Source organism: Trametes versicolor (genome assembly GCF_000271585.1).
Source record: "Trametes versicolor FP-101664 SS1 unplaced genomic scaffold TRAVEscaffold_4, whole genome shotgun sequence".
Classification (NCBI taxonomy): domain Eukaryota; kingdom Fungi; phylum Basidiomycota; class Agaricomycetes; order Polyporales; family Polyporaceae; genus Trametes; species Trametes versicolor.
Genome location: NW_007360324.1, coordinates 27040 through 44121, shown reverse-complemented (window position 1 = coordinate 44121; position 17082 = coordinate 27040). Strand labels below are relative to the sequence as shown.

Below are 17082 nucleotides of genomic sequence, written 5' to 3'. Positions count from 1 at the left end.
GTACTCGCATCTTGTCTACACCCGCATATCTCCCTCTCGACGCTGCAACTCGCTCTCCGCACACGTATAATACCTCACTCTTTTACCTGTCGCATATTGCCTTTGGACCCTGTTCATATCATGGATTTAGTCGATACCATACCTTGCATATCGTTTAGTTACCCACCGCAGCTCGCACTCTACCGATCGTTTTTACATTGCCCTCATTCCACTAGTCGCCGCGTACACGCCGGGATCTCTCGCCATATAGCCGATATAATCCGCAATACATACTCTGTGCTGACGATGCTTTGCGTGATGTTCCGGTGGTGCGCTGCCCCAGGCCTCAGTTGTCAGAGCTCATGAGATGGTGTACCGGGAGCGCGTGCCTAGAGCGCGTGGGCCGGGAGCGCGCCATGGACGCCGGAGCGCGCGGGAGTACGCGTCGCAATTTCGTACGCCGATATACGTGGTCGCGCAAACTCGGCCAAATACGTCTCCAAGCCTCTGACCCTCCGTCACCGCGAGCCTCCACGCCCACCGCTGCTTTTCTCACCCCTCGTCCTCGTCTCCCAAGGCACTTGGCTGGGCCAACCCGCACGATGACCACCGCTGGCGAGGCCGCTTCTCTTTTTGGCTCTCCGGACGCCGCACTCGACCCCTTCGCCGCCGCGCTCGGGGGAGACGATACCCGCGAACAGACGCACGGCAACGCTACGGCCTCTGACGGGGTCGCGGACCTCTTTGGCTCGGCTACGGACCCGTTTCCGGTGGGCGGTGGTGATGCGCTAGGTGCGGGTGGGACAGAGGCGCAACAGACGTGGTACGATCCTGCCGGGCAGCAGAACTACGGGTATAGCGCTCCTGCGCCCGCTGTAAACTCATACGCCCCAGCGTACCCGGAGCAGCAGGCTTACCCCCAGCAGAATGGAACGTACGCTTCGTACTCACAGCCCCAGTACGGGTCTACTGCCGCGCCGGCGGTCTCAGGTAGGATACCCTGTATGTGGTCGCTGAATTTGGCGCTTATGATTATACTGCAGCGTACGAGCCCGCCTATCCTCAGCAACAGAGCTATGCGCCACAAACGTACTCCGCTTACGGTCAGACGACCTCTGCGTATGCACCGCAGACCACGGTTCAGCAGGCACCAGCAGCACAGACGAGTGCGTATGGGTCCACTACGTATGATCCGTACAAGCCGGCGCAGACCCATTCAAGTTATGAACCTCCCACCCATACCGCTGCACCTTCGACGCATGCACCTTCAACCCATGCACCTGCGACACAGTCGGCGTACGACCCGTACAAACCGTCACATCCCACTGCGCCCACGAGCTACGAACCCGCTTCGCAGCAGGGCTCTTACGCTCCTTACGCGTCAAGTTCGCACGGCACGGCATACGGGAATCCTGTCATAGCCATTCCACCGCCTCCAGCTCCCATTATAGAGGCCCCACCACCCCCTCCAGCGGTGTCTGCAGCGGCCGCGATTGCGCCCTACCGTCCGAAGACGGCCAATGCATTCGATCCCCCCTTGCCCCCGATCAAGGTGAAGCATGCCCGTGTTCCTCCCAGGCAGACATACGCTACTCCACCGCCCATGTCTCCGCCTCTTTTGGCGCCTGTCACGCAGCCCTTACAGCCGCCTCCTCGAGGTCCGGCGAGGACTCCAGATCCGTATGCCCCGCCCCCCACCACTGTGCGGCGGGATAGCCATCCGCCGCCTCATATAGCAGCGTCCCCGCAGAAGCCCAATCCTTATGCCCCTCCGCTTCCCAATGGCTCCAGTCAATCCTCGGCATATGCACCTCCTCACAACCCTGTAGGCAACGGTTCTGCGTACGTTCCGAACGGTCAGTATGGCACATCCGGACTGCCTCCTTCAGGGTATGCGCCAAGCGTTGCGTCGCCAACCCTATCCTCCTACGCTCCTGCCTTCTCGCAACCTGTGAACTACGATACCAGCGCGCATGCCAATATTCCCCCAATTGCTGAGCAGGAGGACGTAGAGTCTGTCTTCGGAACGGGCATGGTTGCATCGCCACCACGAGCAGAATTGGATCCGGAGGATGCTACCCCGCAGGCAAGCCAATATGCGTTCACAAGGGAGCATACGTCACCACCCTCGTCACCCCCACGGACTTCGCGGTCACCCAGGTCACCACCCACTTCGCCCAGGCTGCCGAAGTCGCCAAAATCTAGATCCCCGAGCGAAGTCGGCCACCCCTCGCCCCTACGCAGTCCGTCATCCCCAGAAAGGTCAAGGTCTCCGCGCAAACCTTCCAGTGTTTCGAGCGCTTCTCCTCCCACCCAATTCGCGTCGTATCCCGTCGACCCGTATGCACCTGTGGCGAAAGTTGAGCCTACCGATCGTACCAAGTCCCCAGGGGCATCTTCTGTGCGCTCGGTGCAAGGGGCTACAAGTCAAGCATACGAGCCTCCTCCTCGAAGGGGGTCCGGTGCCGCGCCTCCGCCCTTCAACCGGCCTATCTCCAGCCTCTCGCGGCGGTCCACGTTGTCGAATCAGTACGAGCCTCAGCACGCGACGGATCTCAACCGTTCGGCTTCACCAGCGGGCTCGATTCGCTCGGTCACTGCGCCCAAACAAGGTGGTTATGATCCTTACGCTCCTACGGAAAAGCCAGCTGCTGCCTCCGCCCATGCTCGGAATACGTCAAATGGTTCGGCATACTCTACAACTTCGGTGCCTGACCCGTATGCGCCCTCAAGGTATCCTGCGCGGCAATCCAGCGAGCACACGTACAGCAGCTTCGCTCTTCCTCCACAGGGTAACTCGTCGTACATCCCCAGCGCTGCAAGCTACGACCGCTTAGGCGGCCAGGTTGTCACGCTCGCGGCTCCGGTGCACTCGACCTATGCGCCCTCGCCATCCTTGTTGGGGACGAACGACCCTCTCGGTCGTACGTCGGCAAGGGTACCTGTCGTAAGCTTCGGCTTTGGCGGAAAGCTGGTAACGTGCTTCCATGGGGCGTCGATGAACACGGGCTTCGACGTCGCGCTATCTGCGCGACAGTCGACGGACATCAAGATCCACTCGCTCAGCAAGGTCATTCCAGAAAGCGTTTTGGATTCTTCGGCGGCGTCTTACCCTGGCCCTCTGTTCTCCGACCCGGGATCGCCCACTGCGAGCCTCGTCCGTACCGGAGCAACGCAGATCAAGACAAAGAAGGCGCGTGTTGTGAAGTACCTGGAAGAGCGGGCGGAGGAGATCAAGAGCGGGCTTGGCTACCACCGTGCAGACAGCGTTGACCGGAGTCGAGCTGAGGCAAAACGCATCTTGGTGTTGTTACTGAAGGCCATGGTCGAGAACGACGGTCGGTTGAGCGGGAGGTTGGTCAAGCCATTTTTGCATCTGTGTTGACTTCGTTTACTAAAAACATCTTACAGCGCTGAAGTCGATGCAGCAGCGCGCGCTGCGCTGTTGCCAGACCATGACGGGGCGATTCCCTCATCGGACTCGTCGGGGATCATACCAGCGTCCTCTTCCGACCTCCTGCATGGTCCTCAATACGGTCTCGCGTCTGCTCTGCCTAATACCCAGGATTATACGGTTGCCACAACTACTGTTCGGTCATCACAGCTCGACAAGATCCAGGGTCTCCTAGCTCGAGGAGACCGCCGAGGGGCGTGCCACTACGCCGCGGACGAGAAGTTGTGGCCACATGCTCTTTTAATCGCGAGTAGCATCGACAAGGATACCTGGAAGGAGGTCGTGACTGAGTGGGTCCGGGCGGAGTTGGCAAATGGTCTCGGACATACCCAAGGGGACCCAAGCGAGGGACGCGAAGCATTGCGCGTCGCTTATAGCTTGTACGGTGGTAACGGCGCCGCTTCAGGTAAGCCACGTCCTATGCGTATCCTAGCTAAATGCTAACAACAACCTTAGTGCAAGAACTTGTCGCTCCCAGTTCACTCATTCAACACCCGCCGACTTTGCAGATTCCCCAGCCACCGCAGTTGTCGATCACGCCGATGACACCTAGCTTCCCCGTCGTCCAGGTATTGAACGTACCTCAGGAGGTGCTTGCCAATTGGGCGAAGACTGCAGCGATGATGCTGTCGAACCCACTGACTCCCGATACCTCCTCTGCACTCACAGCTCTTGGCGACCAGCTTTCTGCGCACCAGTGGGTTGAAGCTGCCCATGTTTGGTACGTACTTACATCCCCGTCTTCTTTGCAGTGGTGCTAAAGAAAATCTAGTTACATGCTTTCTCCGCAAACGTCGCCTCTTGGTGCGATGGGTACACACCCTCGCCTCACGCTCCTGGGAGGCCCCTCTGCTACCACATCACCCACGTACTACAAGGATCCCGACCCGATCATCTTCTCGGAGATCGCGGAGTTTGCCATGTCTCTGGCCACTCCTGCGAAGGGACAGGAAGCCTTTACTGGCCTTCCTCACCTACAGCCATACCGACTGCTCCGTGCGACTTGCTTGGCGGAGCTGGGACATGTCCAGCTGGCGAATCGGTAAGCGAATCTTTTGTGGATGTTTCCCATCCGCTCATTGTGATACAGTTACTGTGAAGCCATCACCACCGCTCTCAACCGTGGCTCGCCATTCATCAATGTGACATTCGTTGAGCAGCTGAAGGGCCTGTCGGATCGCTTGACAGCGGCACCGCAGCTAGACAAGTCTGGTTCGTGGATTCCTGGAAAGATGTCCAAGCCTAGCTTGGACAGCATTGGGAACTGGCTTGAGGGCCGCTTCACCAAGTTCATTGCCGGCGAGGGAGACTCTCCCAGGCCCGAGGAGTCCCATGGAATGGCTCAACAGCAGTCAACCAGTGGACCCTTTGCGAACTTCAGCACGATCTCATCTGCAACCACGTCTGCCTACCCATCCCCACATCAGTCGGTCACCGATCTCACGGAGATGTCAAACGCGCCACCACCGTTCCGCGCTGGGTCTGCGCTGGGCGCCCGCCCGCCGTCTAGGTCGCATGTTCCCATCAACAGGGCCTCATCGGCGATGGACCATGTACGTCCCTTCCAGCGCACAGGATCGCCGATAGCCCGCGTCGCGTCTGCGAGCGCCGCGACATTCGCTGACGCTGCGTCCTATGGACAGGCGCGGAGTCCGTATGGGAACGGCTACGCCCCATCGCAAGGCTCAGATCACCTCAGACCTGAGAGCGGTTCCCACGGCGACGTGTCAGGTTTCGGGCACTCAAAACCCCCCAGCACAGGCTCGTGGTGGGGCGCGTCGGACTCGGACGCTGCGACACCCACCGCGTCGACGTTCGTCACCCTGGACGACCAGCCCTCCTCGTCATCGTCGAACTCCGGGTTCGTCTCGCTGATGGACGATCCGATGCTGTCCATGACGCCCACGGCGACGAAGCAGCAGGGCAGCCCCCTCCCGCGCTCAAACCAGTACTCACTAGCCGAAGAGGATGACGACAACCTTGGTCTCGGCAACTCTTCGTCCCGGTCCAAGAAGGCGGAGACGGCGGAGAATGGCGACGCGGCTGAAGGTGCAGAGGAGAAGCCCAAGGCAGCGGAACCCGCGAAGCCTGGTGAGTGGTTACGAACGTGTAGGGCCGCCCAATCGCTAACATCCCTGCAGAGCTTAAGCAAGCTGCGTCCAGCGGCTGGCTCAGCAGACTCTGGAAGCGGAATGAGGCAGCCCCCTCGCCGGCCCCTGTGAAGGCCAACCTCGGCGAGGAGTCGTCCTTTTATTACGACAAGGAGCTGAAGCGCTGGGTCAACAAACATGTCAGTGACTGCTCCCTTGACCTTGCGATATGCTTGTCTGACCAGTTGTCTGTACAGTCGTCCTCCGCGGAAGCCGCGAAGGCCGCGGCCCCGCCGCCTCCCCCGCGCTCACAGACCGCGTCTCCGGGCAGGTCTTTTGGCGGTGCCATGCCGCCACCGTCGCCCGTTGGTCCCCCGCCTGCGCGCCCCGCGACGGCACACCCTATCGACCTTACCTCGGAGCCTCCCAGGAGGGCGCCCCCTCCGCGCGTCCGCTCGAACCTCGTGCCCAGCGACGCCGAAGGGCTTTCCGCTCCCCCTTCACCGCTGCCGCCCTCAGCTACACCCCCGCCTCCTGGTGGAGGCCCGCCGCCCCCGGCTGGCAGGCGCCCGCCACCGAAGCGGAATGTGCGCAGTCGCTACGTAGATGTCTTCTCACAGGAGGCCGCCGGAGGCCAGTAGATAATCGTGCTCTGTTTTGTCCGACTGCTTGCTTGGCAGCTGCAATCCTTACTTTCGTATGTATCCATATTGCTCCCAGCTCTCGGACTGTTGTGGCGGCGGTGGCGGTATTCCTTCGGCAGCTCTCTTTCTCGCACGGGCCCATGCATCATGCATTGACGATAGATAGTAGATACTCGGAACACTCCTATTACATGCCCCGCTCCGCCGCTCACAGCAGGAGCTTGAACGGATATCCTGACAATATGATAAACACGACCATTCTCTCACACAGCAACGGTGTGGGCACTCACCCCTGTTCTTGACCCGGAAGAGCGAGATGAGGACGGAGAACATGACGAGGATCACGCCTGACCAGAGGTAGACCTGCAGACGCTGCCGGGCCGGGTGCGTTTGGTACGGTGTGACCAGGGTGAGCATGAGGAATGCCGCAGAGAGCAGGCCGTCTAGACGAAGTCAACACGGGGCTCCTTCCACTGGGCAATACAGATGCGACTCACAGATGAACGACACGACCTGGACCTCCTGCCCGAACTGGTTCTGGTAGTTGGGCGCGATCCACTGGCCGTTCCCGCCGCTGTGCGGCATGCCGCGAATCCGCACGAACATGAAGCCGGAGGTCATGATGAGCGACGTGAGCACGGTGCCCGCCGCCCAAAGCCAGCGCGAGCGCAGGATAGGGAGGAACGCGCGCACGCCGGAGAGGATGATGAGCAGCACGCCCATGCCCGTGCCGATGCGCGCGTAGTCGATCGGGGCCTTGTACGGGATCGGGACGGGCGTGAACTGCGAGAGCTGCTCGGCGAGCGGGCCGGCGTCGAAGCCGCTGTGCGCGGGGTCAGTGCGAGGATTTCGGGAGGCGGGGTAGGAGTATGGGAGGTTGGACGTACTTTCCGAAGTCGTACATGACGGGAGACGTCTTGCCGCTCGCAGGCCGGCGAGGGCCTTCGGTGGCGGGGTGAATTTGGACAACGGGCGCACTTTGGAGGCCCAGCTGGAAATGCAGGGCTTGGTACGACGCCCTAGACGCTGCGAGACAGGCAACGCACCTTTTGGAATACGCCCATAGCGTTGTCAAAGTCTGCGGTGGCAAAGAAATGGGAGTCCCGCTCCGCAGCGGGCACTTTGGTCCACGCTTTCGCGACTGCATTGAAGGACGGGTCGAAGTCCCTGTGCGGCACCATGTGAGGTCTGCGCTATATTTCTAATAGACAAGATTGCTCACTTGCACGGCCCGCATTTCCTCCGGGGGTCGAGCGCGGTGAAGTGGATGCTCGCGGACCAGTTACGCTTCGGGGTCGTCAAAAGGTTGTAGATGCCCTCGTCTAGCTTGATGACGCCATTGTTTGCGGCCGCAAGCCCCCGGAGTTTGTCATGGATGTCCTGTGTAGACGCCGCAATGCAGAATGGAATGGATAAAAGAGCGAGGAAGGGGAGGAGGAGCATGGCCGGGATGAGGGAGGGGGACGACGGAGGCGGGGATATGAGGCGGCCACGCTGCGCAGCGCGACGCGACGTGTCGATGTGGGCGCTTGTAGGCGCGTCCGTGAGCGCTTAGGTGCTAAGGTCTATTCATAGCTCCTCCTCACTGCTCTTTCCGCCACACTCACTACCGCCATCTGCTCGACCTAGGAATGGTTGAATGATCGCAGTAAAGTTCCACTGCTCTAGACATAATGGTGAGAGTGTTTGTGAGCCAGAAAAATGAACCGGGATTCGCTGATGAGTCTTCGGCATAATAGGGCATGAGCGATAAAGCATGTGGCAGCTTAATGCTCTTGCTTGCCGCGTCTACATTCCTCTACTACACTATATGGACCCTCCTTCTGGTACGGAATATTATAATTTGCGTTACTATTCATTCAAATGCGTTTGGAACAGCCCATCCTGGACGAATCTAGCCCAGTGCATGCATGGTTTCCCTCACGAGAGTGGGCCTTGCGCATACCCGCCTTCATCGTCGTCTTAGGAATATCCGCCATCGGTCTGTTTCTTGGGGCACGCATCATCCACGATAGCCATGAAGAGAAACGACTTGATTCAAGAAGGAAAGTGCAATAATGTAGTACAATTCTACTGCAAGCCAGCATCTATCCTGCCCTCCAACCTCCACCTGTACGATATATGATACAAGCATAAACCGGGATCGACACAGAGAATTCGTTGTTTAGCTGGCGACTCTACGCCCTCGCTCTAGGTTGATTTGCCGTTTCGCTGCCTGCAGCTTCTCCTCGGCTGCGATCTCCGTGATCACTTGGTTCGCGAAGTAGTCCAGCGAATCTACCGTAGGTGGGTCCTTCAAGCTCCGCACAACCCTGGCGATCTATGGCAACAGCAGGGAAATTTGAGCTGAGGATCAAACGACAAATCAACGACGCGACGAACCTTCGATTCACTCCTCACGACATCCTTCAGCCTTGTGAGGATACGGCTAGACACAACCGTGTCGAGCGCGATCACCGCGCGCGACTGGCGCAGGAACAAGAACAAGTCACCAACAGAGGTCCAGATACTCGACGCCAACGGCTGCACAGAACGTTGTCAGCATCGCTCCGATACTTGTCCCCTCTGACTTACCGAACTGTTCCCAGCGTGCACATCTGCCTCGAACGCCGCGACTACGTGCTCGAACGGCGGCCACAGCTCGTTCCATACCATCTGCGCCGCCAGGGCCTCGCCGTCCTGCAGCCCACCCGAAGCATCGAGCGGCGGGCGTTCGGCTGCCGCCTTGCGTGCAAGCAAGAGCCACAGCTTGATGGACGCATACGCGTAGCTGATGTCGCCGTGCGCGCGGTCCTGCGCGTCGGAGCTCGCGATGTGGGCGGGCGACTGGTACTGGTTGAGCGCGGTGTTGTATGCGAGCGTGAACGCGGTGAAGTGCTGGAACATCAGCAGCGCCGCCGCGCCGTCCGGCCTGGAGAGCGCCCCTATCAGAAGGATGTTCCAGACACGGATGGTCATCGGGTTTTTCTGTTGAGTGCTTTGCGTCAGTCTCCGGCGCACACAAGAGAGAGGGAGTCATGCGCTCACATCTAGGCTACCCAGTAGGGTTGGCTGCACTTCCGCACCCTGCATGATCATCCTCGCGATCGCCTGCGCCGCCCCGAAATCGCCTTGTACGTCCTGGGAGCTCTCGTAGTACAAGAACGAGATCCCGTCGTCTGCGAGGCGGACTTGTGAGTCTAGCGGGATGAACATGGCCCTTGTGCTACCCCGATCCGGCGTAGCGGTCAAGGCCTGTATAGTATCTTAGTCAGTATGTCGTGACGAGACGTGAGCAACCAGAGCTGACCTCGACCAGGGCGATCTGTGTCGCAGGAGACACGCGCGCCTTCGAGTGGAGGAAGTCCTTTGTGATCTCGAGCATCGCACCCGCGACCGGGTTGACGAGCGCGTTCTGCGAGTTGGTCCCGGAAGCCTTGGCGGCCTTGCGATAAAGCGTAGTTGTGACGTGTAGAACACGCCGCAAACTCAGCACGGACACGCTGAACCGGACGAGCGATGATCGAAGCAGCGTTTCCAGGTACAAGAGGAGGTCCTGCGCGCAATGTTCAGCGACTTCGGATGATGGATGAAGCTATGTATATGCGGGGGCCACGTACTCGACTGTGGGCCTTGTTGTGTTGAATGAGCGTGCAGGCGAGCAACAGCAACGCGCTCGGGTCAAATCGTGCGAAGTGCAGGTCTGCCGTTCTCCGGGTCAAACTCGCGAGACATAGTCCGACGACTGGAGATACAGGTAAGTCGAGACACATGAGCACGTAGGTTGGGGCTTACATTGCATGAGCGCGGGACTGTATTCCGTATGGTGAACAATCTCGACGTAGGTGTTGACGTTGTCCAGAACGACTTGCAATGACTCGTCCTCACCCTCGAGTGCACGCGACAGGGTGTCGCGGAGAAGAGCATCTCGAAGATTTTCCATAGGGTTTGGATTGTGCTCTGCCTTGACGTGGGGACCTATGACATGTTTGATGATGGCAAAGAACTCAGGCGAGCGCATGCGCTGCAGAGATTCTCGTTACAAGTTGGCTGGATACCCCGCTAGGTGACCACGTACCTTGCACAACACACAGAAAACGCCGCTGAAGGCATACCTGCGAGAGTCATTCAGTACTATCCAGAACCAGTGGTTTGAACACCTACAGCGCCAAAGTGGTGCGCAAGAAGTTCTTCGTTTGGTCTATCAGTATGTCGTCACCGTTGTGGAGATAGTCGAGTTCCTCCACCAGAGAGACGGCAGCCTCAATGACTTCGCTGTGGGGCGGGATGAGCTCTGTAAAGCAGTCGAAAAGTAAGAACACATACCAAACGAAGTTGCCAGTGAGGTTGGGCCATCTCTTGATGAACGCATGACACAAGGTCAGAACGAGTTGCCGGATATCGTAGCTGAGGTCCATCAGGAGGAGCTCTTGTGCTCGCTTGACTGCCTTGCGAAGCTGGGGTTGGAAGAGCTTCAGAGTCCTGCTGTCGAAGTCGTGTTTGTATATGATGATGATCAAAGACTTCAGCATGTTCTTCAGCGTGATCGCAGGGAGGTGCTCCAGCTCCTCGCAGTGGATGAACGTCTCCAAAAACACATCGACGAACACGGATCCCACAAGTAAGGAAGACGCCATTTCTTCGTCCGCAAATCGCCCACCCATTGCTGAGGGCACCAGGTCGTAGGGCACGGCCGCATCCAGGACCAGCATCAGCTCGTTCAGGCATGGATATGCGACCTCTGGGACGGCGCCGAGGCTGCCGAAGCGGACGTAGAACGCGTTGCCCGTCCCTGCAGTCACTATCTCTACCTCTGCGAAGCCTAGCGCGCGAGCAAGATGGTCTTTCAGCTTGAGTAGACTGCTGGGGTCAATCGGAATCCCGTCGGAAAGCATCCTCAACGCCAGAGACAGCAGAGAGTGCTAGCAGACATTGTCAGTCGAGGCAAGCTTAATGATTTGTCTTGCCAGTCTTCCTACCTGCAGTGACTGCAACTCTGGATCGACATGCATCGTGTGTCGACCTCCCGAAGGGAGACCATACATAGACTGCATGCATGATGAGCTAGGGGAGGTGCAGATGAAAGGGAAAATGTACCAAGTGGGCTGACAATGGACCTTCCTCCTCGTCGCCATTCCGCTGAATAAACTCGCTCTCCAGCAGAGTTTCAAGGACAACGTCCCAGGAGAGTACTGCAAGATTCACATGAGTCTCACGTCGGATAGGTCAGAATGTACGACTTACAGCGCCAATGCGGGAAGTGCGGCCGCAGCTGGTTTAGAAACGCGACCAACTTCGCGCGATCTGTAATGGGAGACTTGACGAGAGCTTCGTTCCAGCAGAGCGTGATTGCATCGAAGTGAGCAGCCAGAAGTGTCTGTGACCACGTGTCGACGGCGAGCCTGACCTCTTCCTGTTCGGGAGTCAGTATTACCTCGTTGCGAATGTGGATAGATAGGCGTACGCGTTCATCTTCCCAAAGAGCCGCAAAGAAGTAGCGGAAGATGTCTATCACGCTGGAGCGCCACTGCCGGTCCTCGACAACGAACGCAGGGCTGGTCGCATCCTCGATCATGCGGAACAGTCGAACCACAGCATCCAAACTGCATAGACGCACATTAATCGTAGCTGCATATGCGAGTGCATACACTCACCGAACTTCCCAGCTGCCGCCCTCTTCAAATAGACGCTGCAGGAGCCACTGGAAAGGCTGCGGGTCGACGACAAGACTTCGCAGTAGGAGGCTTGTACGGATTGTGGATATTTGTGGGTCCTGGACTGCATAGAATTGCCACACGCTGTATGCGCTCCTCAGCTCATGGGTACCCCATCGTCATCAGGATAACCTACCAGGTGCATACCGAGGATCCGTTCCGCAAAATGAAGTTATCCACCTCGTACGACTCGACGAAGGGTGCATGATGCATGAACGCGTCGAGGAATTTGGCGGCGAGGCATGCGACGTCGTCAGACCCAGTCTCGACATAGCTCCGCACCGCGTCTATGAGCGCAGTGTTCACGATGATGGGATCCGTGATAGTGGTGCCACGCGCATGCAGCTTCCTCCTGAGTTGCAACATTAGTATCGTGCGTGGGCTTCAGAACGCCTACTCACCTCGAGGGCAGTCCTTGGACCTCGCTTTCCTGTATAAGGCCGGAAGTCTGGAGAAATGTCCTGTCACACCCGTAGAGTAATAGGCACGTCGACAAAGACAGTCGAACGAGTTGCAGCCTGTGAGGAGGTCAGCTTCTTTCCCCTATTCATTTGTTTGGGAACACTTGCGCTTCCGCACTATCCGCGCGAGACTGTAGGTGAGCTATGAGTTCCTGGCCGACATTTGTATGGATTGTTGTGATGACACTCTGCATGTCCTGGCGTCCCATTGATTTGAGCCAACATGACCATAGCGCCGCTTTCACGATGAGTGAGCTCTCCTCCAAGGACACGCCGAACTTCTTTCCGAGCATGACGAGCTGCATGAATGTCGGGACGGAGATCTCGACGCCGGAGCGGACGAAGAGGCAGAGCCAGTGTAGCGTGCTGTCGTATCCGTCTTTGCTCTTCGTAGCGATGTCGATGATGACCCGGAGAGGATTCACGTTCAGCAAGCTGGAGTTGTCCGTCATGGTCAGGCGAGGATCGGCAGCTGTGCTGAAACGCTGGCTTGCGGAATCAAGCTCCCTGTTGAACAGTCGGGACAAAGACGCTAGCGGCTGTCCATAAGTTAGCCTAGGTCTTCAATCTCAAATCGCGGGGAAAGCACGAACTATCTGCTGGTCGATGTCCAAGGACGAAGCCCTGGACAGCCACTTTTGGAAGAGGTCATCAAAGGTCGTAAATACCACCGAGGCTTGGTTGAGCTTTAGGATTAGATGCAACAGCTTCTCCGTGATGACTACTTCCCGCTGCGAGAAGGCATTTAGCTCGGATTATCGCAGAATCTCAAAGCCTCTATACCTTAGCTACAGGATCACGACCTTTCCCCAGGAAGAAGTCATCGGCGATCGGAAGGTCTTGTGCATGCTCGACAAGAACGTCGAACACCATGGTGGCATACTCGTCCACGCCTTGATCGTGCAATGCGAGTAGCCATCGCGCAGCATACCGGTTTGACAACGCCCGCCTTCCGGCGACGTAGTCACCGCCGTTATTGGCAGAGCTCGCCGCGGTAGGACGCGACTGCGTTGAGGAGGGCCACGGCTGCTGATCAACACCTGCGCGTACGCCGGGAAGGCTGAGTCCTCGCGCGACATAGTCACGAAGCATCGTGGCCAAGTCGTCGTCCTATCATGCTCATGATCAGTCGGAGAACGTGGGTCTGCACCACGCGAAGACTGACCTCAGACCAGATCCACTCCAGGACCGCCTTCGACAATCGACGCAGTGCGTAATCGGTAAGCATACCGTCAGGCCAGAACTTCCGCACCAGGAGCAGAAGGCCCGCCTCGTTGACAGACAAGTCTATGTCAGACAAGCAGGCCTCAATGGCCGACACCAACGTCTCGACCTCCACGGACACCTCGAGCCCGAGCGGAATCGGGAACGAGCACTGCAGGCGCTCGGGGTGTGGACCGCCGTCGAACAGTCGGCTCTGCGAGTCGACACGCTGGAAGAAGCCGAGATGGAAGAGGTGCGAGAGGAGGTACCGCGCGGCCGCTTCGGAGTGCAGGTTGAGCTGGTCGCCGAGCTGGTCCCGGAGATGCGCGAGCGTGACGACCTCGTAGGGGTACGTGCTGTCGTCCGCCGAGGAGCCCTGGGTACGGCCCGGTTGACTGGGCGCGAGTAGATCCGCGGAAGGCGTGTCGAATGACTCTCCGGGGTCGGACGCAGGCATCTTGATGACGCTCGATACGAAGGACAGGATGTTCCAGTTGAAGAAGACGTGCGTATCGGACGCGAGTAGCCGATTCTCTGCGAAATGGTCCGAGAGAGTGACGGAGACGATCGGATTGCGCGACTTCAGATAGACTTCGTAGAGGTCGACCAAGTAGTGGAGCTCGAATTCGTCCAGCTGGCCCTCCTCAAAGGTGGGCCCTTCCTGCACGATGACTATAGAGCCTAGGGCAAGGCCATTGTTCAGTATTTGTAGTTGCGTCCACAGCACGGTGAAGAATACTGAGATCTCCTCGTATGTCCGACGGGGGAGCTCGGCCTCCGAAAGGAAGAGTTCGCGGTAGTAGTCTGCAAAGGACTGTCGTAGGGCGGCCCACGAGATCGTCATGTACGTGTCGTCGATGACGACCGAGCGACATCGCGGCAGGTCGGCGTGGGATGAGCGCGTCAAACATGCCGAGTGGACGAACTGCTTGCACGAGCCACACTTGACGGCTTGCATGACTGGGCCCCAGAGTGGTTCTCGGCAGATGAAGCACAGCGTGAGGCTGAAGAGGTTGACAGGCCGGAAGGCGTGCTGCTCCTTGTGTATGATCTCAGGGGCGGCGGCATGGCGCTGGGGGAGGATGTGGCAGAAACGATGTACGGCAACCTTCTGCTTGCTGGCATCCGCGGCGACACTGTACTGCGAGAAGAAGCTGCCGTCGGGGTAGTCGTAACAATCGAAATGCACCATGCACATGCACAGCGGGCAGAGGAGACCGAAGCCCTCGATCGGCTGTGTGCACGAGAGGCAATCGTTCTGCGACATGCCGGCGAAGAGGCCTGGGGTGGAGGCCCGTGCAAAACGCCATGGGATGAACTGGTGAGCGTATGGATGAGCGTGATGGCGGCGGGGAACGAGTGAGCCGTGGGTCTCGCGCTCGATGGCCTCGTGGTAGTTGACGGCAGGGAATGTCTTGCTGACCGTGAGGTGGCCGATGGCATGTGGCCAGTAGGATAGCAGAAGGCTGATGGCCGCGTATCTTGCCCGTGGATTATGGTAGGCTACCACGGCCAAGGTGTCCAGGTATGCATCCGGTTTGCTTTCTGCGATTCGACTGAGTAGGCGATGGAACCTGTGAAGCGTTGACGACTTCGTCGTGGTGAGGTCGATGCTCTCAAGGATGGCAGCCAGCAGTGGTGGTATGAGCGAGGACAGATGATATACGGAGAGCTCCTGCAATGGCGCCGACGTCGCCCGAAGTGCTACGTCTTCGGGCGACAGAGACTGTGTCCAACGCCTCCATGTTGCACCTGACTGAGGGGCACCGGAATCTTCCTGAACTTCATCCACGAGGATAGACACCATAGGGGGCTCGGAGTTGGACATGGAGTCATTGTATGATAGATCTACTCATTGCTTAGCTGCGTGCTGCGCAGACGAGATGCAAGACTTCGCACCTGCCGAGGGAGACGTTAGCTGGCGGGTGCCTTGTATATTCCTCAAATCCGAAAGTATATTGCCAAGTACCCCGTCGTCGAAGAATGACAACAACCGTGTATGCATTTCAGGGCTGAAGGTAAGGAAGGCAGGTAGCAAGGCAAATCCAATTTGCGAGATGACTCGTGGATCATGACGGTGGGCATGTAGTAAGAACTGCGCAACGTCGAGGGTGACAGCCTGAAGGGAGTTCGGAGGTCGAGCGGGGCGGGGCGATGAGATTTTGAAGCGGCAGTCCTCCGTAATTACGGATGCGAGGAGGGAGATACATTGCGACAAGAGTTGTGGTGCCCGAACGACCCCAGGTTCAGACTCCCTGCCGACGGATGGTGAGCGAGAGCGATCCCCCCGTCCTACAGACAGGCTCCTGCGTCGCATGAAGGACTCCCTGAACTTGTCGCTGTTACTTCGTTGAGTCTGCGGGGCGGTGCTATGGTGCGGTCAGCGTGCATGATGAGACGTAAACTCAGAGGCGACAAACCTATCATAAAAAATGTCCCATTTGTGGGCAATAGATAGAACGAGGACGTCTTTGAGCTGGTTCATGAGATCAAACGTAAGGTCCGTAGTGAACCCTGTGTCGTGGTCATCATCAGAGTCGTTGTCATCTTGAGGGACGGGTTGGTGGGTACGACGTTCCCGCAAGGTGCCAGTATATCTCACTGCTCCTTTGACGGACTTCATGACAGAGCCTATCCCTTTCTCCGTTTGGTTTGATCCATATACGAGGCTATTGAGCAGAGACGGGGGCACAGGCCTGTTCTGCAGTTGGGCCAGGATGTGGGCGAGAAGCTTGCGGGATTCATTGCGCGCCCTGTTCAAGCCATGTGGGATAGACTGGCTCGACGAGCGTTGCTTGGATTCTGTAGCCTTCTCTCCGTCTCCGACGCTAGAAATTCGAAATGAGGGAAGAACCGACTGCGAGATGCTCCGTGCGCGGTCTCTGGCAGACGAGAAGGCTGGCGAACGAGGAGATGTTGGGGAAGAAGGGGCAGAGCCATTGCCTATGACAAAGTTGTCCCCAAGATGGCTGGTCTCGACCCGCAGCGAGGGTTGGCCTGACATAATCCCTGTCCGCTAACCTGCACCCCGAGAAGGACGAATGGTCGCGAGTAGTATACTCACAGAGAGAGACGCAGTGAAGCTCAAAGCAGCATATATGAGGTTCTCCGTCGAGTGCGAAGAAGCTTGTTGGAAAGTCGAAAGAGGGAGAGGGACAGCGAGGGAGGTGTATAGGACCCCGGCAAGCTCACCAAGAGGTCATATCCCGAAAAACCGCCAAAACAGCCGTTTTCGGGTTTCCATATATAGTAACTATTACTATAGATAGTAACTGTGCCTGGAAAATGGCCCTCTGGAGGGCCCATTTTCGGGGTGCCACGGGATATGAGCTCTTGGTGAGCTTTCCGGGGTCCTAGGTGTATGCGATGGTGGGACGCGACTGTAACCTATAGGCGCCGGCGACAGTGCACCGCGTCGGGAGAAGCACGTGCCCAAGAGCACGACACAGCCACAGACGCGTCGTGCCTTGCGGCGTGCTGCAGCTCGATCGCGTCTCTCCCTCAGTCTCACACTCCGCTACTGCTTCGTCATTCACGCAACCAGTACACACTGCTTCC

At 58.1% G+C, this 17082-nt stretch overlaps 4 protein-coding genes across 4 annotated transcripts; 2 read left to right on the top strand and 2 right to left on the bottom strand.

Annotated features, from left to right (window-relative positions):
• Window positions 1-581: 581 nt before the first annotated feature.
• TRAVEDRAFT_45241 (uncharacterized protein) lies at window positions 582-6164 on the top strand (the record flags this gene model as incomplete). The annotated part of the gene is made up of 9 exons (XM_008038036.1): window positions 582-969; window positions 1023-3333; window positions 3391-3839; window positions 3890-4154; window positions 4206-4475; window positions 4524-4986; window positions 5077-5524; window positions 5575-5723; window positions 5781-6164. The coding sequence occupies 9 exons, from the start codon at window positions 582-584 to the stop codon at window positions 6162-6164; spliced, it is 5127 nt and encodes a 1708-aa protein (XP_008036227.1).
• Window positions 6165-6375: 211 nt separating this feature from the next.
• On the bottom strand, window positions 6376-7610 carry TRAVEDRAFT_35726 (oligosaccharyl transferase subunit OST3/OST6 family; the record flags this gene model as incomplete). Its single annotated transcript, XM_008037977.1, has 6 exons — window positions 6376-6401; window positions 6458-6610; window positions 6665-6990; window positions 7055-7158; window positions 7214-7334; window positions 7390-7610. The coding sequence occupies 6 exons, from the start codon at window positions 7608-7610 to the stop codon at window positions 6376-6378; spliced, it is 951 nt and encodes a 316-aa protein (XP_008036168.1).
• Window positions 7611-7936: 326 nt separating this feature from the next.
• Window positions 7937-8225, top strand: TRAVEDRAFT_118383 (dolichol phosphate-mannose biosynthesis regulatory protein Dpm2; the record flags this gene model as incomplete). Its single annotated transcript, XM_008038319.1, has 2 exons — window positions 7937-7993; window positions 8046-8225. 2 exons carry the CDS (start codon window positions 7937-7939, stop codon window positions 8223-8225), a joined length of 237 nt encoding a protein of 78 aa, XP_008036510.1.
• Window positions 8212-16528, bottom strand: TRAVEDRAFT_164354 (uncharacterized protein; the record flags this gene model as incomplete). The annotated part of the gene is made up of 23 exons (XM_008038318.1): window positions 8212-8487; window positions 8550-8690; window positions 8742-9134; window positions 9195-9401; window positions 9457-9702; window positions 9767-9891; window positions 9942-10170; window positions 10225-10261; window positions 10311-10421; window positions 10473-11068; window positions 11126-11194; window positions 11244-11338; window positions 11391-11559; window positions 11611-11749; window positions 11801-11944; window positions 11997-12212; window positions 12262-12378; window positions 12424-12860; window positions 12915-13052; window positions 13105-13431; window positions 13487-15372; window positions 15424-15893; window positions 15945-16528. The coding sequence occupies 23 exons, from the start codon at window positions 16526-16528 to the stop codon at window positions 8332-8334; spliced, it is 7032 nt and encodes a 2343-aa protein (XP_008036509.1). The 3' UTR covers window positions 8212-8331.
• Window positions 16529-17082: the final 554 nt, after the last annotated feature.